General features: G+C 50.6%; 1 protein-coding gene across 2 annotated transcripts in view; it reads right to left on the bottom strand.

The window, feature by feature from the left end:
- Adgrd1 (adhesion G protein-coupled receptor D1) overlaps nucleotides 1-26,332 on the bottom strand; it is a 117,338-nt gene that overhangs the window by 46,047 nt on the left and 44,959 nt on the right. For both annotated transcript variants that reach the window (XM_021162937.3, XM_021162936.3), the window contains 2 exons: nucleotides 25,753-25,828; nucleotides 24,169-24,310 (listed from right to left, as the gene is read on the bottom strand). In XM_021162937.3, coding sequence (XP_021018596.1) covers nucleotides 24,169-24,310; nucleotides 25,753-25,828 — 218 coding nt within the window. The remainder of the gene's footprint in view (nucleotides 1-24,168; nucleotides 24,311-25,752; nucleotides 25,829-26,332) is intronic.

Genomic DNA, 26,332 nt, shown 5'->3' with positions numbered 1-26,332 from the left:
TGTTCATCCACCCATCCACCAACCTTCCCTACCTGCCCGTCTGCCCACCCATTCTCCTGCTCATCAACCGTCCCTCCCAGTCCCCATCTACCCACCTCCTACCACCCCCGTGTGACCATCCACCCGCCTGTCCATCTAACCCCTTCCACTCATTTGCTTGTCTATCCATCCATCTACCCATCTCACCTGTTCACGCTCCCACTACCTCATTCCCCCATCCCTCACCCCCCTCACCTGCTCATCCACCTACCTATCCTCCACACAGCACACACACACACACACACACACCCTCCAAGCTTGCCCACCCTGGTGCAGCTGCCTGGGAGGCCTGACCCTTCTGACCCTCCTTCAGAACTCATCCTCTTGGAAGCCCCAAGCTCCCCAGGGGTGCCATCCACTGTTGTATTTCCCTCCCTTTTTTTTCCTACACACTCTTGTGTCCCCTAGATCCCACTCTCCTTTCCCAAGGTTTCAAAGCCCCAGAGCAGGCCCCACCCTCACAGCCACCCTGTTCTATAGTGGGTTGGCCTGATGCTGCTTGGATTCAAATGATAATTTGGGGCCCCAAAAAACTGGTTGCCCTAGAGGCAAGAGAGGCCCCATGTAGATGCAGGCTAAGTGGCCCTGTCCCCAGTTAATTGTGATTGATAAACAAAGATGCAGACAGCCAATAGCTGGGCAGAAGAGACTAAGGTGAAATTTGGGTTTCCTAGCTTCGGGTCAGAGGAAAGAGAAAGAGAGTAGGAAGGAGAAGCCGACATGGGTTAAGGGTCAAGAGAGCGTGGCCCCAAGGGCTGCCCAATTGGACTTCAGAGCCGCCCAGATGGAACATAGTAAATAGTAAGTAATAACTCGGGATTATCTATAGGAAAGTAGATCCTAACAGCATGGAGGGGAGGCAGCTGCCCAGCTGTTGTGCTGTCTAAACAGCACAGTACAATAAACCCTAAGGTTTATTGTAAATATAAAGGCTGTGAGTGTCTTTCATTTGAGAACTTAATAACCAAAGGCGGTTTGGAAACCCTAGACTTGGATTTTACATATTTTCTATAATACCATTCCACACAGCATTCATTATCAGATCCATAAGTTGTATACACAGTGCCTCCTGAGAACTGGACAGTCACCCTGCTCTCCGTGGTCTCCCAAAGAAACCCAGCCCATGCACTGTGATCTGCCCCTAACACATCTACAGAGCTGTGGAAAGATAGGAAGGTGAGTTGGGTATAGCTTGGGGGTGCAGTAGGGGGGTGGAATGAGGAGGTGGTGCCAGGGGGTCACCTGTCTTCTCGGGTGATTCAAACAGACCCTAGTGACATCTGGTCAGTATTCATCTTCCAGTTCTCGATGATGAAAACAGTTTTGCTCAGGGTAACAGTGTGGCCCTAAGTCTTTACTTAGCCCTTACCACCTCATCCTATATTGCTGGGGTAGAGGGACAGCCTCCCACAATTCACCTCGCTCACTCATGAACTCATACTATGTCCACTCTTGGCCTTGCTGGTACTTATGCACACTCTGGCCTGCTCCTTCATCCTCACAGACACCAGCCCCATCTCCTAAGGGACAGAGTCAGGTGTAGATCAGACCCATCGTATGGGTCTGTGCGCAGCTCCTGCCCCATCAAGGCCTGGTACCCTGACAGTCCCACAGCCCATTCGTACCAAGGCTGCCTGATGGCTGGCTGGGCTCTTTTCCCTCTCATGGGCTTTTGTTCAAGAGCTATGCATATTGGTGGTTATTGTTCTCAAGATGCCTAGTTAGAATTTCCCAAGATGCACACAATCCTCCCTCTGACATCACTCAGGTGCAATACAAGGTGAGATGAAGTGGAACTTGGACCACACACACCTCCACCTTGTCCTCCCCATTCTTCCTGTTCCTGGATTCTGCCGTGTTGAGCATCATGAAGATGCTCTTTATTAGACCCGAGCCTGTCATTCAAGCTGTGTTGGAGTCTCTCTCCCTTCCTCCTCCCCATCCCTGACTCTGTGCATGTGCATATGTGTGCATGCATGCATGTCAATCTCACAGGGTCATTTCTCAAGGGCTATCCATCTACCTGTGCTCTTTCCCTGCCCTGGGGCTCATCAATTCAGTTTCTGCTGGCTGGCTAATAGGCTTCAGGGATTTGAGTCCCTCCTGTCCATGGAAATGATAATGCTGGCTTATAGGGCTGTGGAATCCCAACCTTACTACAGTTGATTCTGTGAGTGTTGGTGCATCATGGTGACTGAACACCCTGGAATATGCCACATGAAAATGCTGCTTCACACACACACACACACACACACACACACACACAAGCAGTACTTAAGTACACTGGTGTACTTAGAAAAGAAATCAAATATTCAGTGAGTTGAAGTGGTGCCTGTTTTTGTGTAGTGTGTGTGTGTGTGTGTGTGTGTGTGTGTGTGTGTGTGTTGCTCACACACTCGTGCTCACTCCTGCATGCTTGGGTGTTTGGATGAGTGCACCCGTGTGGATACATATAGAGACCAGGGACTAACCTTGGGTGTCATTCCTCAGCTTGTTTCTCTGAGATAAGGACTCTCATTAGCCTGGTGCACACTGAGGAGGCTGGGCTGTCTGGGCAGAGTGCTTCAGGGACCTGCCTGTTTCTGATGAAGTGGCAAGTCGCTGCCACCGTGCCTGGCTTTCTAAAGTGGGTGCTGGGAATTGAACTCCTTCCCCTCCTTGCTCTGCAAGCGCCTTCCCCACTGAGCTACCTCCCAGCTTTGTCCTTGCTTCTTATTCCCCCATCTGCTACTCTGTTTTATAAGCTTGTAAACATTCCAGTTCAATCCCAGTTTCCTGGGGCCCCAAGTATGTATACACACACACACACACAACTTGCCTCTGAGATCTTCTCCCTGGTGAAGGCTTAGCAGTTAAAAAGGTACATGAACACTTCCTTACAGATGCAGAGAAAGGCAGAATGTCACTCACTAATTAACAAGGGACTAGCAGATAGGACCAGCCCTTCCAGGGACATATCTCACATAGGTGAGGCTTCAAAAATTTGCCTAATAGCCACAAAATGTTCAGAACTAGCCAATATCCACAGGGAGGGAATCAGGGAGTCTACACCAGACAACATTTACACTTCAGTGAGAAGAATGAGGTCTTGAAGCCTCGTCAGTATTCAAGCTGTAGCTCTGTGCAGGAGTGCAGGGACTGGGGAAACAGAGCCAGGAGGAGCCAGGCAACCCTAGGTAAGTCCCAGATGAACATGCCCTGCATCCTTCTGCTTCTAAGTCTTCACAGTTATTTCCTCCACAAATTAATTATACATACACACACACACATACACACTCTTGCACAATTATGCATGCACACACTCATACATACTCATACACACCCACACACTCATATACACGCACATACATACTCATACACACATATACACACTTGTACACACCCATACACACATACATTTTCACACTCACACACACATACACACTTATACACACATAACACGCTTTCACACACACTCATACACACATATATACTCACACACTTATACACACATATTCACATACATTCACACACTCATATACACACATACATTCTCACACACTTATACACACTCATATACACACATGTATACATATACTCTATATATACATACATACTCACACACTCATATACAGACATAAACACTCATACACATACATATACATACACACACTCATAAACACACATATACACACTTACACAACACTCACACACATACTCATAGTCATACATACTCATGTACTCACACACACACACACACACACACATACACATCCATAAATCAAATGAAATCTTGATAGGTCAGAAATGGGATAGCAACCAGTGAAGAGGCTATTTATGATAGTGTTAGCAGTTACCAGCCTATCTGGGCAGTTTGAGAATCTCACTCTCAGAAGCCCAAACATCAGGATGGTGGAATAGCCCTGATGATCAGGAGCAAGTGGAGAAGGAAGGCTGCTGGGGACAGTGCTCACCGACACCCCATTTATAGCAGAGACAACAGCAGGTGGCATAGACAGAGGGACAACATGAGCAGACTCCAGCTGAGTCCCTGGTGTGGAGAATCAGAAGAGTGGCCATGCCCAAGAGTAGGGCATGGCTCTGAGACCCCACAGCAGGTTCTACCTGTCCTCAGCACAGTGATGACTGAATACCCAGTTAGCAGTCAAGGAAGCCACAGTGGGCTGGGAAAGAGCTACCCAGCCTGAGGAACACCAACTGGAAAACCACAGACTTATAGTGGGGTTGCTGGAATCCTTCAGAGACTCTGGTCTCACCTGACAGGCAAATGACTGAACTGGCAGCAGGCAGCTTAACAAAGCAATGCCCTGCTGGAGCACAGCAGTCCAATCCCAGAATGCTCTAGGAAATTGATTGCATCAGCAGTGCAGAGGCTGTGGGCCACTTTAGAATAAATGGGGGAGATTGCAGGTAGAGATGGTTGAAAATGGGACTATGGGATTCTGGGCAAGAGGCACATTCCTAGTCTCCTGAGCAGTGATTGTCTGCAGCCCAGTACAACAGACTTTAAATATGTGTGGTTTCTAGTTCCTGTGCCTCAGTAATTCTGTCTGTCTGGGTTTATGTTTACATGCTTTGGGGAGGTGCAGATGAAGTAGCCCTGGGACCCTCAGGTCAGGATAGAGGAGAGCTGTCCTGGTGAGGGTCAGAAGGGATTAATGGTGAATGGAGATCCGTGTGCAAAAGCACCGAGCTCGTAGGAAACTGAAAAGGCACATACCAGCACAAACTGATGCTCTACAGAACACCGTGACACTTTGCAGCAAAACCAAACCTAGGTGCATGGACCCAGACCTGGATCCCTGAATAGCGGTGAATGCAGAGACTCATGGCTGTCCACAGAATAAGTGAAGTGGAGGGACCTGTGCTTCACAAGATAGTTAGTTACATCACGTCCTCAGATGTGGGGCTCAGGAAAGGTTGAAGAAGAGAGGCAGAATGCATTGAAGAGCCAAAGATAAGGTGCAGCTGTGAACCACCAGCGCCCTGGCCCCCCAGCTTTGACAGTCATTGTGGGATCGTGAATTCCCAACTACAGTCATCTGCACAGGACCAGCACAGAGCAGCCCTGGTCTACAATCAGTCAGGGACGGGAGGGAAGCTCAGGATCTCACCTCTTACTGCTAAACTATTGGCTATTTGGAAGACTCTAAAAATGGGTGGAGTCACCAAGTCCACAAGGCTCCAACAGATACCTACAGACCAGCCGGCACATTTTAAACTCACTGGGCCACAAAACAAATAGGTATAATGGCGAGAAAGATTTGTAGGTAACAATGCACTGTAGCCTGTGACAGTAGGGGGGTCTGGGAGTAGGTATAAGGGGGTCAGAGTGGTCAGTATGCATTATATATGTGTGCAAAACTGTCAAATGACAGATTTAATTAATAGAAAAAGAAATACATTAAAAACTGAACCCATTCCTACTTGTGATCTGTGCCTCACTTCCCCAAACCAAATGCCATGCATCAGCAATACCCGCTATGGACACAGATGCTTGCCACACACTGTGGGGTGGGTCTGGGCTCCACGTCCCTGGGCAAAGGTGAGTTCTATTTATTCACTTAACGATCCCTAAAATTCAGAGAAACAACCCTATTTACGGGGTTACCATGGGGTTACAGCTGATTGCTTCTGGGACGTTACTGTCACTCCCAGGGGCACATACACAAAAAAAATCCCACTTCAGGTCTTTCCCGAAGCACCATGGTGCTCCATGAAAAGGCTTTTACTTGAGAGGCAGATTTCCCTGCTCAGCAGAGCACTTAAGCCGAATTAAACAGCCCGAACAAAGAAACACATCCAAGAAAAACACTTACCACTGGCAATGGCCCAGACAGTGGAATGCCCAAATGGGCTCAGGCAAGTGAAGGGGCAAGACCCTCGGGGTTCCATGGGTTTTATCAGCATCAGCCATCTACCTTGCTCTCTGGCAGAGCAGGCGCAATCCAATAGGGAAAAGACATAGGGGCTATCACCCAGATCTAATAGAACATAGCCATGATCATTGGGTGGGCAGCACCAACCTCCAGTCTCCTGCATGATACGGCAGGGTGCCAACCCTTTGATGTAGCCTGTGTCCTGGGCTGACCTCGAGGGCAGGTGTCTCAGAGCCCTACCCTGCTGCATGATGCAATTCTGCCCCACCCCCGCCACTTAGACATCAGAGAGCTTCCTGTCCAGACACACAAGTGGAAGTGAGGGGAAAGATGTCAATATGGCCAAGAAGTGAAGAACAAGCAGCCTGGAAACTTCCAAGGACACAAGCTACAGCTGCCACGGCGGATGTCTTGATGGAGCCTAGGCAGATGACAATGGTGGTTTCCATTGAGGAGATGGGGACACGTGCTCTCTAAGAGCCACCAGTGGGCAGCAAGCCCATTGTTCTGGCTAGGACATGCCAAATCCCCAGCTTCCTGCACACGATTCTGGGACTTCGTGTATCCAACCCATTTCCTGGCACTCTGTAAATGGAATACTTTTGCTCAGTTCCACAGGGACAAAGGCAGCTGAGATAGAGTGGAGGTCATTTCCTTGACCACCCAGGTTGACTGCTTGGGAATCCTGAGCTGTCACCCTACTATTCAGGCTGAGGGGCTGGATCTGCACCTGGTAACAGCCTCCACCTCACCCTCAGACTCCAGTCACAGACCTTGCTGTCGATGCCTCTGGGACACCCCACTGATGCTACCATAGGATGGCCGGTTGCACCAGGTGGCTCAATTCTTTATCCTTCTTCCATCTGAGCAAGGAAATCCCTATGAGGTTGGTCCTTGGATCAGCATCCTGACTCCATCCCTGCAGCCTCCTTACACCCTTCGGTCACAGCTAGGCAAACAGCGCCCAGTCATCATGCTGGTGACAGATAGCCAGAGACTCTCAAAGCTTTAACTGCCCCCACCAGAGGACCACTTCTGGTTAAATGGTCACTTGGTGTAGACTCGGTACAGACTGAACATTATACTATGAGCACATTGTTCTGGGAATGGTGGGCTGACTGTGCTAAAACCAGGGGCAAATGACTGTGCAGGCATTCGGGGAGACACATTTATCAACAGGAGGCAAATGTGGGCACTGCACACCTCCTGAAGGAAGAGAGATGAGGTGTGTGTGTGTGCGGGGAACAAGACCAAGAGAGGAGCTCAGAGCAGACATAAGGTCACATCTGGTGTCAGGACCGCCATGACAGCCATGACCTTCCCCTCTGGGAAGCCAAGCACACAGCCTGAGTCCTGCTGCTGGAACTTGCTGTGGCCATCCCATATCACCAAAGGCCCCACCCAATGAGGGAAACTGAGGCCAGAGACCAAGGGATTGGACCACTGACAATAGATCTAATGAGGTGCTTCCCCTTGGAAAGCTCCTGGGTCCCCTCATTGTCCCTCGCTTGTCCCTTATGGCTGGTCTGCCATCTTCTTCCCTTCCTTCTCCCTTCTTCTCTGTCTTTCACCCTGAGCATGAGGAAAAGCCAGACCTGTGGTAACGCTACCACATGGGCCCGCTGGAGTGGAACCCAGAGAGAGGGCTGGCCCTGCCCTCAAACAGGGGGCAGATTCTCAGCAGACAAGTCTTTTAGCAGAACTATAAAAAGCAGCGACTCAACCTATGATCATGTGGGGCAAAGTGCAGATCTGAGTGTTGGCTGAGATGGAGCTTAGCGGGCCCCCACCCTGTCCATCAGAGGAACCTCAAGGCACAGCCAGGCTTGCATAACTCCGGCCCATCTAACTCTCTCCAGAAGCCATATGTTCAGAGCAGAGAGGTAGACAGCCCTTCTCCACATCTGTACAGGACTCACAGAAAGAACAGCCAGCATGCCCACCAGCTACAGAATGGGCTGGGCAGAAATGAACTCTGGGGGAGGGGAAGGAGGAGGAGGCAGAACTGCCAGCCACCACCCTTTCAGAGATACCGCTCCTTACTGAGCCCACATCCTTCCTCAGGAACCCACACTAAGTAAGCAAGCTTTATAGGTAACAGGTCAACGTCTATCCTCTCATGACCCAAACTAAGAGCGCCTTTGCTGACATGTGATCCCTGCCCTGGCTGGATATATCGGTCTACACGACCTATTATGTGGGAGGCCCGGGAACCTTATTTGGCAAAGCTCCAGGAAGGCCCGTGGGAGCCTAGTTGCCTGTCCTGTCATGCTCTGCTTCCTCAAAAAAAGAAGGACGAGGAGGAGGAGGAAGAAGAGGAAAAGGAGGAGGAGGAGGAGAAGGAGAAGGAGAGGAGGAGGAGGAGGAGGAGGAGGAGGAGGAGGAGGAGGAGAAGGAGAGGAGGAGGAGGAGGAGGAGGAGGAGGAGGAGGAGGAGAAGAAGAAGAAGAAGAAGAAGAAGAAGAAGAAGAAGAAGAAGAAGAAGAAAAGAGAAAGAAAGAGAGAGAGAAAGAAAGAAAGAAAGAAAAAATGAATGAACTAACTTGCCCCAGGGATCAAGCCATAGAAGTTTCCATTCTGTAGTTAAACAAACAAGCCAACCCTATCTGGAGGAGAGCAGACAGCACACAAGGCGGATCTCTAACCCTCAAGGCCATTCAAACACTTCACAGTTGAATAAAGTTTCCCAGCTCATTCCCCTGCCCATCCTAGTAGCCCTTCCTGCTCACTTTGTCCTGAGTGCACCCCTGGGTCCACGGAGCAGCAACATCCTCCTGTGGATGGAGCTAGTGTGGCCAAAGCTCCACTAGCAGCTGACCTTAGTCACCCAGGGTCAAAGCCCAAACCTCAGGGCAAGATTCTTTTCCTCCCTCGGGGTGATTGAGGCCGTCGGACTGTCATGTTTGCAGTGTGCAGGGCAGAAGGGTGCTCACATTATACACGGAAGCTTGCTGCATGTGGCCAGGCAGCGGGTGCAGGGTCAGAGGCAGCACAGGGCCCACACCCTGCAGGCCAGCAGTTTTCCACTTTCCCCAGGGGCCTAAAGCCTGGCTTCGACTCCCAGTTGTGAATTTCTTGGCCAAGACAGAGTCCCAGCAAACTTTATCTCTCTTCTCCCAAGTGGCTCCTGCAGGAGGGAACCACGGGTCTACAGGGCAGCGTCTTGTTAAATATACAGAGTTAACTTTGAAGGAGCTCTCAGTGTTCCAGGGACACCAAGGACACATGCCACCTTGTCTCTGTACTTAGAGTGTCCTGTCCTGTTCCTCATTCTCCCTTTGCCCCTTCAGGACAGCCGACGCTCCAACTGAGAGAGGAGCCCTGAATAGGAGGGCTCCTATACAGAAGGGGTTCTGAACTGCAGGGAAGGGGAGGCCATGTTCTAACCAGACACTCAGGGGAATAGAGGGTTGAACACAGTGCCTGGCTTTGCCCACTGTCTGACTATTCCCACCTGAAGCTGTGTATGAATCAACATAGCCTCAGCTGTCACCAGTGGAACAGATTGAGGGCCTGGTACTTTAAATTCTGGCTTGAAGAACAGCAGAGCAAAAGGCACTTCCCAAGTATGGACACCTGGCAGATCACTCCGGTTGTATGGATATCACTCCTTGGCTCGAATGGATACCTGAGAAGACCCATGGAAGATGCTAGGAGACCTAGTGGATGTGCCTGCCAGAACAGATCAGGAAAACTGCAAAGTGTTTGAACAGCCTTGGGAGTTGGTAGGCCAGACCTTCATGCAGTCTGTTCTCTCCTTCCTGGTCCTTAGCGATGTCAATAAGCAGCTTCAGATCCCTGCCACTACAGACCCAAGCCGCTCCCACCACCATGGTGGACTATCTGCCCTGAACCGTGAAGCAAAATAAAACCTGCTTCCTCTAAATTGCTTCTGCCAGGTGTCTGTTCACAGCAAGGAGGAAAATGACGAATAAGAAGGGAGGAGTCCTCTCACTGAAGACAGCAATACCTTCCGAGCCAGCGGCAGGGACGCCCGTGGAACTCAGTGCCTTTCCTGTCTATAACCCCATGGTGCTCTAATGGCCACTGCCCTGTTTGGTGGTCACATGGCCTGTGATGGGGGCAGGGTCTACTCCAAACTAGAGAGTTGGAACAGGTATGCATTTGGGGGATTTGTATGGATTACATCATGACATAGCTGGTGAGAGCAGGCTGCCCCCAGAATGGTCACCGTGTTGTCTCAGGTCCCCACAAACATAAGAATCATCAGAGCCGTCTAGTCCATGGTCTGAATGATGTACGCTGAGCTGGTGGCACATGGGACCTTCTGGCCTGTACTCTACCCCGATCAGAAGGAATAACATACATTTATCTTATGTGTGACGTAAGATACATAACCACCACACATCAAAGTTGGGACTCCAAATCATGTTTCTGTTTGGAAAGACTGGGCGGGCGGGCATGCAAGCCAGAGGGGATGGGGAAAAAGAAGACAGAAAAGAGGGGGACAAAAAGGAGAAATGGGGTGCTACTTAAAAGAGGAGGAGTAGGGAAAAAATGAGGAGGGGAAGTGGGAAACAGGGACGGAAGAGAGACAAGACAGTATCAGTGTAGCAGAGGCAGAAGACAGATAAGCTGAGAGGCTCCACATGCCTGTCCTAATGACCCACCCCACCCACCTAATGCACACACTGGCACAAGCACTCGCGCGTGCACACACACACACACACACACACCCTCCCACATCAATGGAATATGTAAATCCTGATTTGTATGTGGTGTCTTGCAGCTCTAAGCTATGCACAACTGTAATCCCAGTACTCAGAAAGTAGAGACAGGAGGATGGCTATGAGTTTAAAGATTAGCCCGGGCTACATCGCAAGTATGAGATTCCAGATCAACCAGGGCTTCTAAAGTGAGACCAAGTATCAAAACCAAACATCCAAATGTAGTAATAACATGGGCTTCTGCTCACAATTCATTATTTTAAAACAGAAAGGAAGTCAGGGCCTCTGGGGCCTCAGTATCACCTCTCCACTATCACCAAGAGAGGAGCAACATGCATCCAGGAAATGCTCCTGCCTGCCAGCTCTAGTTGCCCATCCTTGGGGACTTAATCAGAGAAGATGGGTCTGGCCCTATGGTCTGTGGGCACGGAACATCTTAAGGAATCCATCCTGGTCATTTCTGCAATTTCTCAATGACCTGCATTCTTGCACATCATTCTTAGAGTCTTGGAGAAGCAAACAAACACAAATCCCTCACCAGGATCCTTCACCATGAGGCCAGTGCTTGCCCCCAGGGGTCAGCCTAAGTAAGCCCCATTCCTGTGTATGTGAGTGCGCATGCGCTGAGATGTTTAACCATCAGCCAGTGTTATCTGCACAGTCAGCGATCAGAAGGTGGGGCAGGTACTCCCCTGAGCTGTGAGGTGCAACTCTGACTTGGTTTCTTCTAATTCCACCAGCAAGGCCAGCTCAACCTGGCTCACTGTCGGCTCTATTCTCGACTTAGGAAAGTGGGTCCTCTATCACCTATGTTTCATTACGGGGTGCAAATGATAAGGGGTTCACATGTACTGGGTAACCCTGGGCACTACACCTGCCTCATTTGCTCCAGAAACCAAATATTCAATTTCAGCCCCTAGCCTTGCCCTCTATGCAGGAAGAAAAGGAGCATGCCCGCAGGATAGACCAATGTCACCAAAGGCCTTGTTCCTCTCAGGAGGAGAGGTGGCCCTGGGCTGTCAGATAAGAGTAGGCACCCAACAATGTGACAGATGAGGCTGGGAGGCTGGAGGAATCCCAGTATCAGCACCCGTGGGTGGTAGCCAGCACTGTGGGTGGTTTTTCCGTTGTGACAGTGAAGCCAGGTCATCTACCGTACTAATCACTGGAACCACAGGCAAAGACGAGGTGACATATCTCTGCATCTGCCTGAGTTCTAAAAGCTAGGACAGAAACCAGAGTACGCGGCCCAGCAGAGTGATGGAGATTCCATCCCTCGGCTTCAGGATGACTGACTTGTGGCTCTGGCGACCCCAGTGCCTGCTGCAGGAAGGAGTCTGGGAAAAAGAGAAAGCACCTAAGCAGAGACACACTCCACTGATGCCAAGTAATCTTAAAAAACTCCCAATGCATGTGGGGCTGGGGAGATGGTTCAGCAGGTAAAGTCGCTTGCTGCTTAGCCTGACAATTTGAGTTCCATCCCTGGGACCCACTTGGTGGAAACTTTCGGGAGTTGTTTCTTTGTTTCTGCGCTCCACAGGTGAGCCAGGACACCTGTGATTCCTCCCCCACCCCCATAAATAAATAAAACGAGGATCCATTTTTGCAAAGAAGCCAGATAAACAAAGAGCACACCAGATCCTTGACAGCACTCGGCTCCCCTCTGCAGTGATTTCTGTGTGAATAAATCTCCCAGAGACCAGTTTGCTTTTGTAGAGACGGTGAAAATAATTAGCCAAGGAAACAGATCTCGGCTACATTGTAATTCCCGCCACGTAACCCTCTGTGTGCATTAGACATCTGTGAAGCTAGACCCAGACCTAGGGAAGTGGGCGGATTTTTCTCCTTTTGTTTTGACCCCCATTAGCATCGTTACAATATAGCTTCTCTGGGACTTAACAATAGCGCTGTCTCAGCCTCTGCCTCCTGCAGTTTCTCCATTGTCCAGTCTTAGAACAAGTAAGTGAGCCTCCTCTGCAGGACTGGTGACTTGCCCCTGAGCCATCATCTAGGCACAGCAAAGAGACTTTGGCTTGGTGGGGAAGCGGTGGGGGCTTCAGCCTAGGCGGAGTGTGGAGAAACAGGGCGCAGCTGGAGCTCTACCACAGAGACTCGCGCTCCAGCTCAGTGCTGTGAGTCTCCCAGGCCCAAGGAACTCTTAAGCCTTGGGCCTGATACCTGCCCCCGCCCCCACCCCTCCCCCGTCCAAAGCTGACTAGGGATCAGGACTAGGGTGTTTCCCCTGCAGTGGCAGCTCCTACTGTGTGCTGCATGCCACACCTACACACAGGAACAAATGTACAGATCCGGGCCTCAAAGAAACATCAATGACTCCAGGAGGACATAGATGTCCTGAGGGAGGGACTTGGAGGGCAAGCCTCACCAGCTCCATGAGGGGTGAGGAGAGTCACCGGAACCTGGATGGGTGGAGAGCAGAAGGAACCTCAGGTGTCAAAGCACCTGGGCGAGAAAGGTGGGGTGGGGGTGGGGACCAGATGGGAGCCGTCCATGCTGTGTGTGGGCCCTGGAAGGGAGGCTCACAAGACTATTGTAGCTTCTCAAGGTCAATGAGGAGGCTCCAGAACAAACAGGCAAAGAACTCCTCTGTGCTTAGCCAGGGTGGGGACCAGAAGTGGAAACATAGGTGTCCAGGAACAGTGTTGTCAAGGCCAGATAGTGAAGGAAGAGGCTCAGGTAAGAATCACGGTCCTCGGAGCTCAGGTGGCATGGCTGGGCTCACCCTGACCGGTTGTGTGCCCATGTGACTCAGGGTCAGAGAGCTATGTGCAAAGTCTTCTTTCATTCATTTATTCAGTCTGCAAATTGGTAGAGCCCTAGAGGTCGTATTCTTCCTCTTTTGCCCTTCTCCCCTCCACAACCCCATCCTTACCTGTCTCTCTCTCTCTCTCTCTCTCTCTCTCTCTCTCTCTCTTTACTAGAGAAGACAGATAGGGAATAAAGGTAGCAGGGATGATAGGGTGTGGATGTGTTGTATGGCTGGCTCTTGGAGGATGATTGGGTTGTGGGACAGAATCTGGGATGGTGGTAACCATGCAGGTGCCTGGAGGAGAACATCCCATTGGTGGAGGAAGAATGTAAGCCTAGGTCCTGACTCGGGTGGGGAAGAGCCAGGAGGAGGTTGTGGTGGCTTGAGGCTGGGAGTGTAGAGGACACGAGGAAAAGTTTTAAGCAGATGGGTGACTGTTTTAAAACACTTTGAAGATTTATTAATTTCTTTTTTTTTTTTATATGCGTGAGCGGTTTTGCTTGCAGTGCCTACAGAGGCCAGAAGATGGCGACAGAGCCCCGATGGAACTGGATGGCTGGTGCATGCCATGCAGATGCTGGGAATTGAACCCTAGTCCTCTGCAAGAGCAGCCCATGTTCTCAACCACTGAGCTGTCTCTCCAGCCACATTTAGAATAGTCCTCTGGGTACTAAGTTACAAGAAGGGGCAAATCTGAAAGAGGGGGCAGTTAGGAGGCTGTGGCTATCTTATCTGGGTGATAGTAGAGGCCACTGGAAGATGGGGGCATGAGACTCAGATGCAGATGGAAGTTGAGCCTTTCTCTCTTACGCAGCAGCATTGGCAGAGGGTAGGGTTGCCCCACCTGGGAGGCATAGCAAGCCACATTCACCGATGTCCAGGCACACCCTGGGCTGGTCTTCCTACCTCACACAGCAGCCGTGGAAATGGGCCCAGGAAAGTTGCTGTCGAATGGCTCTGGCTGGACTCTCCCTCTTCACAGTCCCAGAGACCACTGTGTTCCCCTGTCCCTCCACCAACCCCCCCACCCCCAGGTTCATCTCTGTTATCACCTGTCAGCTCTAGCAGAAGTGTGTTCCTTCTGCACCACGGGAGCTGTCTGTCCAGACACCCATCAGTGTTGGGAAATCAGTGAGTGACAACTGAAGACCAATCCCACACTGAACCTCACCATACCCTCCATCCATATAAAAGCGGGAAGCCAAGTATGCACAAGTCTACCAAGCGCATTCTAGGGCACACTCAAGCCACCCAAGTTTAAAAAAAAAAGCAGCCCATGTAGTAATGGCTTGCCCACAAGAGACCCCAGGCAGGCCTCTCTGTAGCACTCTGACCCTACAGGGGCTTTGGGGACCTATGCTGGTGATGTCTTGGTTTAACAGAGGTGAACACTGGGCAGATATACTAAGAAACTTTGGTGAATTCATGGCCTCTTCACTGGAGCAAGAGTTGGGGGAAGCCCTGACAGTATAAACCGCATCTTAGCCCTCTCTGTGCCGGCTGCTGTCCCTAGGCAGTGTACTCAGCTTGTATCACTACAACTCTTGCAAACACACTCAAGGGGCTGTTTTGAGTTCCCAGTTTTCTGCGTTCCTCCGCACAAACGGGCGAGTACCCAGTGCTTTGGAGCTCTCCTGAGGTTCCAGATGGCAGCAGCAAAGAATGCATGGCGATGAAACAAACCTCTTCACCTCATGGCCAGAAATCAAAAGAGGGAGAGAGGAGGAGAACAGGGTCCCATTATCCCCTTCAGAGACAATGCTCCCAGTGACCTAAAGAACCCAGTCCCACCATCATCCACTGTCTGCCCAACATGCAGGGGAGGAAACCAACAATGGGCTCCTGAGAGCAAAAGAGTCACACACGATAGCTAAGTGCCATGGAAACTCCCTTTTTGGAGACCACAAGCCACCGCAAATGAGAAAGGGCCCTGCGGAGACCCACAGGGCTGCCTTCTCTATAAAAGGTGACATATGGAAGCTGGGAGGTGTGCACAGGAACACCAGAGTGAGCTACAAAACCCACCCGCATGTAGAATTTCCAAAGTTGGTGTCGGCACACATGGGGAACCTGGAAGAACTCGCACTGCCTGTGGAGGGGGAAGCTGTGGATTTCTCTGCAAAGTTGCACCAGGGGTCCCCAAGCCTGGCTGGCAATGGAGGGTTTGCTCCTACCATGTGGGGGCTTCAGTAGGGTCCCGGGTATCTGTGTGTCCTCCAGGGTAAAGACAGGCTCCTGTCTGAGTCTGCAGGGAGCTTCAAAGGGCACCCTGTGGAGAGGATTCCCTTTCTGTGACTCACTATTGCCAGAGTCCAAACACTGGGAGACACTCAGGCCGCTCACAGGCGCTTGGTGGCATTTCACAGGGGTGCCTGGTCAGCTGCCTGGTTCCATACAGGCGGGGCTGGAGGTAGAAAAGGGTAACTGTGCCTTCTGAGGCAAACCAAGGGTTGCCCCCGCTGTGCAGGCCCCAGAGTTGATCCCTAGAAGGAAGCCAAATGGCTTTTCCTCCTTCAGTTATTGACCAGTGCCCCTCAGTGCCCTGATACACAGTAAGGGAAACCCCATGGTTGGCCTTCTTTATTAGGCATGGGAGTGGCACTCATGACACTCCTGTGACACTTGGAGTATCTTGTCACCAAGAGAAGAAAGGTTTGAACACACACACACACATACGCACACACACAATCTCAGCCACCAAATGGATGAAGAAGGAAGAAGACTCGACAGCCCGCACAGTCCTATTCTCTAATAAAGATGACAACTGTCTGCCTATGGGGCCTGCACCCCAGTCCTGAGAAGGAGGTAGGGGCTGTCTCCATGTGGCAAAGGTTCTGTGCCAACAATACCCTTCATGCAAAGGTCACTCAAGTGGTCCAAAGTCATCATGCAGTCCTTGCAAGAGGGAGGTAGCAGGGTTGGAACTAGAGAGGGGAGAGTCGGAGAGACAGCAAGGGGATGGCCGGTCCATAGATGGTTTGAAGAAAGCTCTCATTAAAGCTATGAGTGTCTGCAGAAGCTAGGAAGGCAAGAAAGAAGCTGTCCTTGGGGGCCTCTGACACCTGGAGTTTAGCACAAGGAGACTGACTGCCTTTGCCCACCAGGCCTCCAGGGTTCTCAGATAATACAGAAATGTTGTTCCAAGCCACTAGGTTTATGCGGATTTGTCACAGCGGTCGTAGGGAGCTGGGATGCCTTTCTAGAGGAAACGGTTGACAGCTTTGACAATATAGAATGCTTTAACTTGCACGAGGCAAAAAAGTGTCAAAGGAAAAAAAAAAACAAGCTGCAACAATGGCCCATTGCAGCAGGCAACAAGCTATCTGTAAGATGAGGAGGGCTCTTAGAAGTCGGTAATGAGGCACACAACACATACCCCCCCCCCCAGAAAAAAAAACAAACAAGGCAAAAGTGCATGATCTGAAAGAAAAATGCAGATGGCGGAGCCACTCAGGGAAGGGCGCTCCGCAATCAAAGGGACTCAAACAGAAACAAGCAGATGTAAGTTTTTTGCCCATCAGAGTCTAGAGCTAAGTGGGAAGCAGGCTAATGAGCCCCGGTGGTGACAGTGCTGATCTTAGGATCTGTCTGAAGGCACCATCCGCAGTGAACAACAGTGGTTAAAAATGTAGATTCCGCCATCAACAGCCAAGGCGAAGCGTGATGGGTAGCGCGGCTTTAGCATAAAGCCACTGAAGTTAGGGAGGTGCAAACAGCCAGTTTGATGGATGGGAAAGGCAGCAAGGATGGGCAGCCTAAGGCGGAGGTTTAGCTTGCCAACAGGTGGAGTCCCATAATTGGGCACGAGTATAGGGGAAATCAATCTTGGCCCTGCCTCATCACACACAGACACAATTAGGCAACAACTGCAGAACTTAATGGAAGTGAGCTCAGAAGGCTTCAAGCAGTCCCGGAGTTTCTCTGTGACCTCCAGTCAGATGAGATTTCTTGACTGGGACACCAAAGGGCACGAAGCTCGAGGCAGGAGCTTGATAAATGGGCTTGCATGAAAATTTAAAGCCAGCCACTCATCAACAGACACCCTGAGAGCAAAAAGGCCAGCCGTGGTGGAAGAAGGAGTTGGCTGTACAGATGCCTCGCATCCGAGAAGGGCCCGAGAACTGAAAATCGATACGGAAACAAAATCAGTGACTGGATAGGGAGATGGGATGGATTCTTTATATATACAAAAGAGTATGAGGATGCCCGGTAGACACATAAAGAGGTCACCAGTGTCATGGAGGAAAAAATAAATAAATGGAAACCAGAACGAAGCAACATAAGCCCCGTGGGTGGCCAGCCTGGAGAAGACTGACAATCCCCAACATGATTGGCAGGTTCACATGCTCTCTGGGGCGTGTGATGGTTGGGGGAAAAGAGATCAGTCATTGGTGCTGTTTATCAATGACATACACAGACATGTCTGCCTCCAGGACCAGTAACTACACTCCCAGGCTCACACCCAACAGGAGTGAGCACACATCAGGTAGGTCTGGAATGTTCTAGCATGTTCCCTGCACAGCCCACACTGGGATGGGACTGTGTGTGGGGTGGGCACTCAGACACTGGCTGAGTTCTGCTGCTTGGCTTGGGGTGATCTCATGGGCATGTCTGTGTACTCTGTTTGGGGAATGTGGCACTCATACAGAGAGGTGGCTTCCTGGGAGGGTGTTCCCTGCCCTGACACATGCTTTTCACATTGCAGTGAGGGAGTGTGCTCTGAATTATCCTAACCCTCACCCAAGCACAGGAGTCTGCTGTCTCCTTCTGAACATCCTTGACTTAAAAAAATCAGAAGCAAATTAGAAATGACAAAAATGCATGGCCATTTAACCAAGCAATTCTATTTCTAAGATGTTACCATGGAGCGAGACCTGACTGTACACGTGGCAATTCATCATAGCATTGTCTGTACAGCTTAAGACTGGGGAAAGCCAGATGCAACAGTGCGAGGCAGGGCGTGGGCTCTGATGCAGCTGTGGAAATGGCCAGGGAGTTTATGGCAATTGGCCTGGACATTCAGACAGATTGGACCAAAAAACTGGAAAAGGCAGCATGGCTGGCCTCGCCACATTGACACAAGTCTGTGTATTTGCCCTGATCTCCACAGAGGCCAGTTGGGAACCCATCAGAGCTCAATATTGATTGTAGATGGAATTTCTAAAAAGTTTTTATTGATGCTTTGTGAGTTTTACACCACGTACCCCAATCCAACTCATCTCCCTGTCTCTTTGCATCTGCTGTCTGCCCTTGCAACCTCCCTACCCAAAGAAAAAATTTTTTAAAAGACAAAGCAAAGCATAGATAGACAACATGACTTATTGCAATCGACATTTGTAGATTTCAAAAAGGGGGGTGGGATGGGCTGGAGAGATGGCTCAGCAGTTAAGAGCACTGACTGCTCTTCCAGAGGTCCTGAGTTCAATCCCCAGCAACCACATGGTGGCTCACAACCATCTGTAATGGGATCTGACTCCCTCTTCTGGTGTGTCTGAAGACAGCTACAGTGAACTCATACACATAAAATAAATAAATAAATCTCTTTTTAATAAAAGTATATATATATATATATATATATATATATATATATATATATATTCACAGCACAGCACAGTTTGCAGAGAGAGGCTGCCAGGTACTCCAGAGTACCACAGCAAAGGAAGAAAATGTTTTGTTAACATTACAAGACTTTTCTTCTCATGGGGCCAACAAGATGGCTTAGTGGGGAAAGGTGCTTGCCCTAAAACTTGTTGACCTAAGTTTGAGACTCACATGGTAGAAGGAGAGACCTGACTCCCAGAAGTTATCCTTTGACCTCTTTACACATGCTATAACACAGGAACGCATACATACACACAAACAAATAAAGGAAACCTAATTAATTAATTTTTAAAAAGACCCTTTTCTCATTCACAGCAGACCATAGCAAAAGAATAGCTGTAAACCACTGGTTTTTAAATGCTATCTTTTAAAGGAATAGAAAAGTGATGGCACTTAAAGATCTACAGTGGAAAACAGCCCAAGCATACCCGAGGCAATAAGGGATAGGATGCCCACACAATGGAATATTGGATAGCAATGGCAACAAGGTAGCTGCTACTACTACAACAACAGATGGGATTCTCAACTGGGAATCTTCCCCAGCGTTCCTGGCAATGTCTGGAGATGTATTGGGTTGTCCCAGCTGGGAACTCCGCTCCAGAAGTTCAGTGAACCGAGGCTACAGATGTGGCGGGATGCCCTACACAGCCTACCAACAGTGTCCACAAGCCCACATCGTGACAGCATCTTGCTGAGTCAAGAGGCCACAGCTGTTTCTGCAGAGAGGTCAGTTGCTATGGAAATATCCAGCATCTGGATCCCATGCCTGAGTGTGCCATGCAGACCTATCTTCCAGCTCCATGGGGACACTAGACTGGAGACCTGTCACTTGTTCCCCGAGCCTTTGGAGTTTCCCACACACTATCATCCGCAGAGTCCTAGAAGGCTGGGTAGATATGTGCCATGTTTCATGGAAACAGACTCCCGGGAGCAAAATAGCACTCCAAAGGAAATCCTAGCTTCTGGTACACTTAGAGAGGACCATGGACCATGACAGCCAGCCTTGGGGATGGAGCCAGGAATGTTGGTACAGTGACCTGAGATCTAGCATAGCAGATATCCCTGTGGTCTAACCAATCCATAGATACATGGAGCCTGGGCATGCCATCTGTCTACAGATGGGCAGCTCCAAACACTGGCCTGACCCAGAACCTCATTGGTTCACTTATCCTCTGTAGCCTGAGCATCGAGGGTGGTGGACAGGACCCCATACATTTAGAGTGATACAGCCTTAGGTTATAGGGTCTTTTAGCAGATTGCTATAATATGGGTTGGGGGCCTTTAATGGTCCTACCCCTGGAATTCACCAGGTACCTGCTCAGCAGACTACGCAGGAAGAAACCTCAACTGAGAAAAACATCCCCATCAGATTGGCCTGAAGGCAAGTGTGTATGGCATTTTCTTAATTAATAATCGATGTGGGGGACCAAGACATTGTGGATGGCACCACCACTGTGCAGGTGGTCCAGGGAGAGAGAAGAACATGATTTTGAGCATCAAGGTAGGCAGCACTGTTCCTGCATGGCCTCTGCTTCAGTTCCTGCCTGACTTCCCTTCATGACAGATAGTGCTCAGGACACCAAGTAAACCCTTTCCTCCCCAACTTGCTTATGGCTGCAGTGTTTACCATGGCAATCAAAAGCAAACCTACACAGGTACCTATACTCTCAAGACCCTGGGGAGTCCACGATTACCATTCACCATGACAAGACGAGAGAGCCCCTCAGCCTGGGGCCCCAATCCTAGCCTGTATGTGCTTTGACATGCTGGCAGACAGTGCTGTGACCCATTCTATGCTTTACAGACATGGCTGGGGGAGACAGGTGCTAAAGCCTCCTCCATCCCCCCAGCTCCTTCTGCTCTTTCCCATCAGCCCCAGGGAGGATGCCACAGGTACCACTTCATGCAGCTGCAGCTTCAGCAGCAGACCTCCTATGCATCCTCCGGAGGATAGCATGAACCTTCAACCAACCAACCAAAACAAACAGGCACGCGCACACACACACACACACACACACACGAGAGAGAGAGAGAGAGAGAGAGAGAGAGAGAGAGAGAGAGAGAGAGAGAGAGAGAGAGAGAAAGCCTCTTATGACTGTCTGTAATCACTACTCTCTTCTGGTAGGATAAAAATTCTCCCCAGTCCCTCTTTAAGGCACAATCCCTCATGCAAGCTCTTTGTTAAAAATAACTCTACCACCCGACCATTAAGCTGGGAATGTGTCTTTGCCTACCCTTCCTTTGCCCCGCCCCTCTGGTTTGCAAACTGGCACCTTCCCAGAACTTCACAGGAAGCAGAAGTGGAGTTCTCCACGAGACCACCAACAGCACTGGGAGGGCAGGGCCTGTAATCCCACCGCAATGGAAGGGCATCCCTTCCTCTCAGGCTGGCTTCCCTAATGGTAGCCTGCAAGCCTCCAGACAAGATAGGGAGCTAGGGGATGGGGAGGGCAAAGCCAGGGGTCCACCATTGGCTTCATTTTTTAAAATTACATTTTTATTTATGTGTGTGTGCGTGCACATGCATGGGTGCATGAGTATGTGTGTATGCATTATTTGCACATGTGTGTGCATGTGTGTACGTATATGCACGTGTGTGTGTGTCTATGTATGTGTGTGAGTATGTATGTGTGTGCATTTGCGTGCACACGTGAACGTGTGTGAACATTATTTGTACATGAGTGTGCATGTGTGTGTATGTGTGTGCGCACTGTGTGAGCATGTATGCATATGTGTGTGCACATGTGTGTGTGCATAGGTACGTGTGTGTGTGTTTGCATGTGCACACACAGGCATAGATTAAAGGATAACTTGTAGGAGCCAGCTCTGTCCTTCCACCATGTGAGTTCCCAGCATAAAATTCAGGTCGTTGGATCTGGTGGCAGATGCCCCTATCCCCTGAGGTGCCTCGCTGACCCCCACTACTACCTTCTTAAGTAGATTCAGCACTCGAGACAGTCCAGTCATATGTGCCTTTGAGAGGGAAGCACATACGATCCCTATACGATCGATCGATCCCAGAACAGACAGCCCCATTCAGGTCAGTCCTCAGTGCTTCACCTGCTCTTTGGAGGCCTTGGTTGTCTGAGTCTCCCTATTCCCATAAGCCATCATCTCCTTTCCAACCGGACCAGTTGGCGGATGCATGTGCATGCAGGCAGGCATCCTGCCCTCCTGCTGCCTCCCCATGATCATTCCAGCCCTCTCCATCCATTTCCTGCACCTACATTCCAGGCAGGGTATGCTGGGCAGAGCGCACATCTGGGTGGTGAACGCTGTTTGACTGCTGCTGAGGAGTCCCATAAGACCGTAATGATCCGGATAATCAGTCTTTAAGGCTCTGTGTTAGTCTGTCCTGGACTACTTATAAAAACTCCATCTTCAGAAGCGAGTCACACACACACACATACACACACACACACACACACACACACACACACACACACACACAGTCTCTTTGCAGGTAGATGTGAACTCTCCAGAGGAACAGCTGCTGTGCTATGAGGAGATTGCGTAATACTGGGAGCCCTGTAAACCAGGTTAGGGGGCGGGGCCAAGCAGCACTGCTGTACAGCTGACAAAGCCAGGGTTTCTGGCAACAGCCTGGAGACACTTTCAAGGCAAACAAGAGGGAGAAAAAGCAGGAATGCCTCCCTTGGAAGAGTGTGGAAACAAACTTGTGCCTAGCACCTTGGATTTCTTTGTTCCGGCCAGCCTGAGTGTATGCAGGCCCGCGGGTCAACACATGCGCACAAACAGGTGTGCTCTCCTGGGTGTATGGATGCCATAAAACCCTGGTTCTGGGCCAGCTTGTCTGCCCTCTGCCCTCCGTGGCTCTTGTCCCCCGCTTCCTGTTCCACCTTTTTCTGCCTCCAGAAGGTAGCCCTGACTGTGGTTTCCAATATGCCTCCTCCCGGCTTCCTGATCTCTGCTATCATCCTTGAGTTCCCTCTCCAAGAGCTTCACCCGGAACACTGAGGTTCCCAAGGCCTTGGGGACCCTCTGCTGTGTGCTCAGCAGCACTCCTGAGATGCTAGGTGCCGGTTACAAGCCTTTGAGAGATGCACAGGAAGAAGTGAGCACGCACACAACCACATGAGCATCGTAGGAACAAACAGCACATCAGAGCCCATAATCTGCCATTCTCACCTATGGGTCCAGGGAGCTGTGGGCCTGGGAGGACCAGGCCTGGAGCAAGAGTGGGGTCAAAGCGTGACCAAACCCCAGAAATCTCATCCTGAGATGGACAGGAATAGGATCATTCGCAACCCTGCCCTGGGGCCGTCATGTCTTGGTCCCTGTCCTCTGTCCCTCACCAGAGGAGGTCATGTAGCTAGTAGCCAGGTTAAACTTCCTGTCTCTTTATAAAGTCATGTCCAGCAGCTCCTGGAGTTTCTCCTCATGCAAATGAGGCATCCCCGGCACCTTGGACCCCATCAATGATGTACATTTACCCAGATAGCCCCTAGTGACCCCCTCAAAGGTTTAAACAGCCTTTGTCCCCTCCCTCTCCCCCTCCCCCCCAATGAATGGAACCAGTTCTCCGAAGCTGTTCCTGGGTGTGTTCACGACCTGTGCACTTACTGCCAACCAAGATCCTGCCTACGCACACCGGGACCAGGCTCAGCTTCTCTCCCTCCAGCCCAGCCTGGTGCACAGCGGGGCCTGGCTACCCTGAGAGGAAGAAGCAGACGCAGGACGGCACTTCCCTACAGGCAGAGCTACATAAAGATGACAGAACCTCAGTGTGAATGAGTGTATCTCGACAAATAGCTCATCCTTCCAAACCCAAAGCAGAGGCGACATTCTCGGGCTCCTAAGCAACGCATGACAGAGCTCAGCTCTGCATCTTGCTTACCTTGCCATGCCTGCTAAGTGACCCTGGGACAGCTGTCCCTCTACTCCAAATAAAATATTGCCACAAGCCAGGGGCATACCCATAAGGGCTGCAGTCGCCTAGAAGAGCCACAGGGTTGGCGGGGAGTGGGGGGGAGGTAGAAGCGTCTTCACTCAATGTCAGACCATTGGTGAGGCTCAGCCATGTGCTTCAAGAACTAACTTGGAAGGAAATGGACTCTGGGGAGCAAAATGGGCTCCTTACCCAGCACTGGGCCCACAGACAGCTCGTCACTCCATGCCACAGGCATGTCCACCGACCATACCGAGAGCCAGTGAGGGAAGCACCTTTCACTCACCAGTTTGTGTCTGAGATGCACAGTGATCAGAGGAGAGCCGGATAGGTTCTGGGACAGAGTGGGTGGTGGGGACACCTCCAGGGAGATCAGGTGGCTGGCGACAGACAGCAGGCAGTCTCTGCAGTTCACAGCCTCGGGGATCCTGGGCAATCAATGGAAATGGGTTACATACAAATGGGGCTCGAGGGAGGGTGTGTGGCTCGACTGTGACATTGAAGCCAAGTGTTCTGAGACTGACATTTGATCCTGGATGTGGCCTCTGACACTGAGCATCTTATTCCTGTCCCTCCGTTTTATCCTCTTGGAAGTGTGACATGATCGGAAGGTGAGATAGGGCAGGACCTTAAAACATACCAGGGAATGTAGAAGAACAGGTCTTTAACCCCAGGCTTGGAATGTCAGCGCATTGACTCGCCTGTTCCCTCAGGCACCATCTTGCCCTGTCTGAACTTTGTATTCCCTAACACACAAGGATGTGGTCAGTACTCGTGTGGCGGCGTCCACCGTCACATTGCCTCTTTGTCCGTCCCTTTTCTCATGAAGGCTCCTCAGTTTCCTTAGGTCACACAGCTGATCACTCTTCCTCCAGTCATAGCTCAGTCCACACACAGAGCTCAGTCCATGGCTCCGGAGCAAACCCTGCCATCTAGAGCTGCTTCGGCCAGCACAGCACATTGCCCGACCACATCACAGCTCAGGTTTGAGAGCGTGATTCAGTAACCTTCCCAGAGAGGAAGAGACTCCAGGAGGGAGTGCTGGGACACGGCCTCTGCTAGATGTCAGCCCCAAAGGACAAGGTCCCCTGACTTAAAACTATAAGGGGACTGCCTGACAGAGAAGGGAGCCCGCCCTGGGAAGAGCCTACAGATGGGACCTGGTAACATCACCTGGACCACACTGCCCCTGAAGCCAGGTGCTTGTAGGATGTTCAGAGTTTACGCTATCCAGCAAGTTCCTCATTTGCTTAAAACCATTCTGGCTAGATTTCCCCACCTCACTCTGATCTCCAACAGCCCACGGATGCTTCCTGTCTCTGTTTGGAGTTCTGAGGTTGCAATGTTATTCATGGCCAAGGTCAGGGATGGTTCAGAGCAGAAGTTTCCATTGGGAATCTGATAAGTCTGACTTGTGAATGACCCCTGTCCCCTGGGGTGAGTTTAATTATGTACCTGATCTTCCCGATCTCCTCGATCTCCTCCTACCGACTGTGGAAGAAGGAAATGGGGGTGGGGGTGGGGGGAAGACATCTTCTCAAGGGAGAGGATTATAAAGGCAGGTTGGCTGTCTTCCCATTCTATAGATGTGGAAACTGAGGCTCAGAATGCCCAAGAGATAACTCTGAGCATAGCTGACCTTCTGCTCCAGAGCCTATTGGATCTCACTTGATGAAGTTCCCGAATCTTCTCCAAAGGGCTGGAAGCCCAACCTGGCTTGAACAACAAGGCAACAGGTACTGGTAGCCAGAATTTACTAACAAAAAGCCATGCATGTGTGTGGCAGTGTGGAGTACCACTGAGGTTAGCCATCCAGGAAACAAGGGCATACACCCCACATACCACCCCCACATCTCTGTACAACACTCACTCGGTGCTGGTTGGGTGGATGTTTTTCAGATAATAGTGCATGGTGTGGTAGAGAAGGCCGACAATCGTGGTCCAGGCTGAGGACAAAGCAAAGGTCAGATGCTCATCAACACTCCAGTCATAAGCAGGAGGCGTGCAGAACCAGGCACACATTGAAGCTGAGGACAGGGACTCGGGGTCGGGGTGGGGAGGAAGGAAGAACCACAAGACCATGACATTTACAACAGCATGGGAGCTGTGGCTAGTCCGCAGGGTGCTCAGCTGGGACAGTGACCCCCTGCCCCATCCCTTATGCCCACTCTAGAGCCAGGTGCTGAGACTTGCCCAGTATAACAGACAGCCTCAGGGACAAGGAACAGGTCATGGGACTGCCAGTTGCCCAGCAGGGAGTGTGTCTCAGTTAGTCTGCAGGAGAGGTATGCTGATGATCAAATGGAGTTCTACAGGCTGTAGCCGAGAGCCAGATGGCTACAATGTATCCCTTGCCCCTTGTTACAGTAAGACCCACACACTCAGCATTTCTTTCTCTCTGCTATTGTGAGAACGCTCGGCTATCATTGGCTGATTTTGTGAGCTCTTTT

The sequence above is a fragment of the Mus caroli genome, unplaced genomic scaffold (genome assembly GCF_978045245.1).
Source record: "Mus caroli unplaced genomic scaffold, Mus_caroli_1 scaffold_4, whole genome shotgun sequence".
Taxonomy (NCBI): Eukaryota; Metazoa; Chordata; class Mammalia; order Rodentia; family Muridae; genus Mus; species Mus caroli.
Note: the sequence above shows the minus strand (reverse complement) of the source record. Positions and strands in the feature narration are given on the sequence as shown.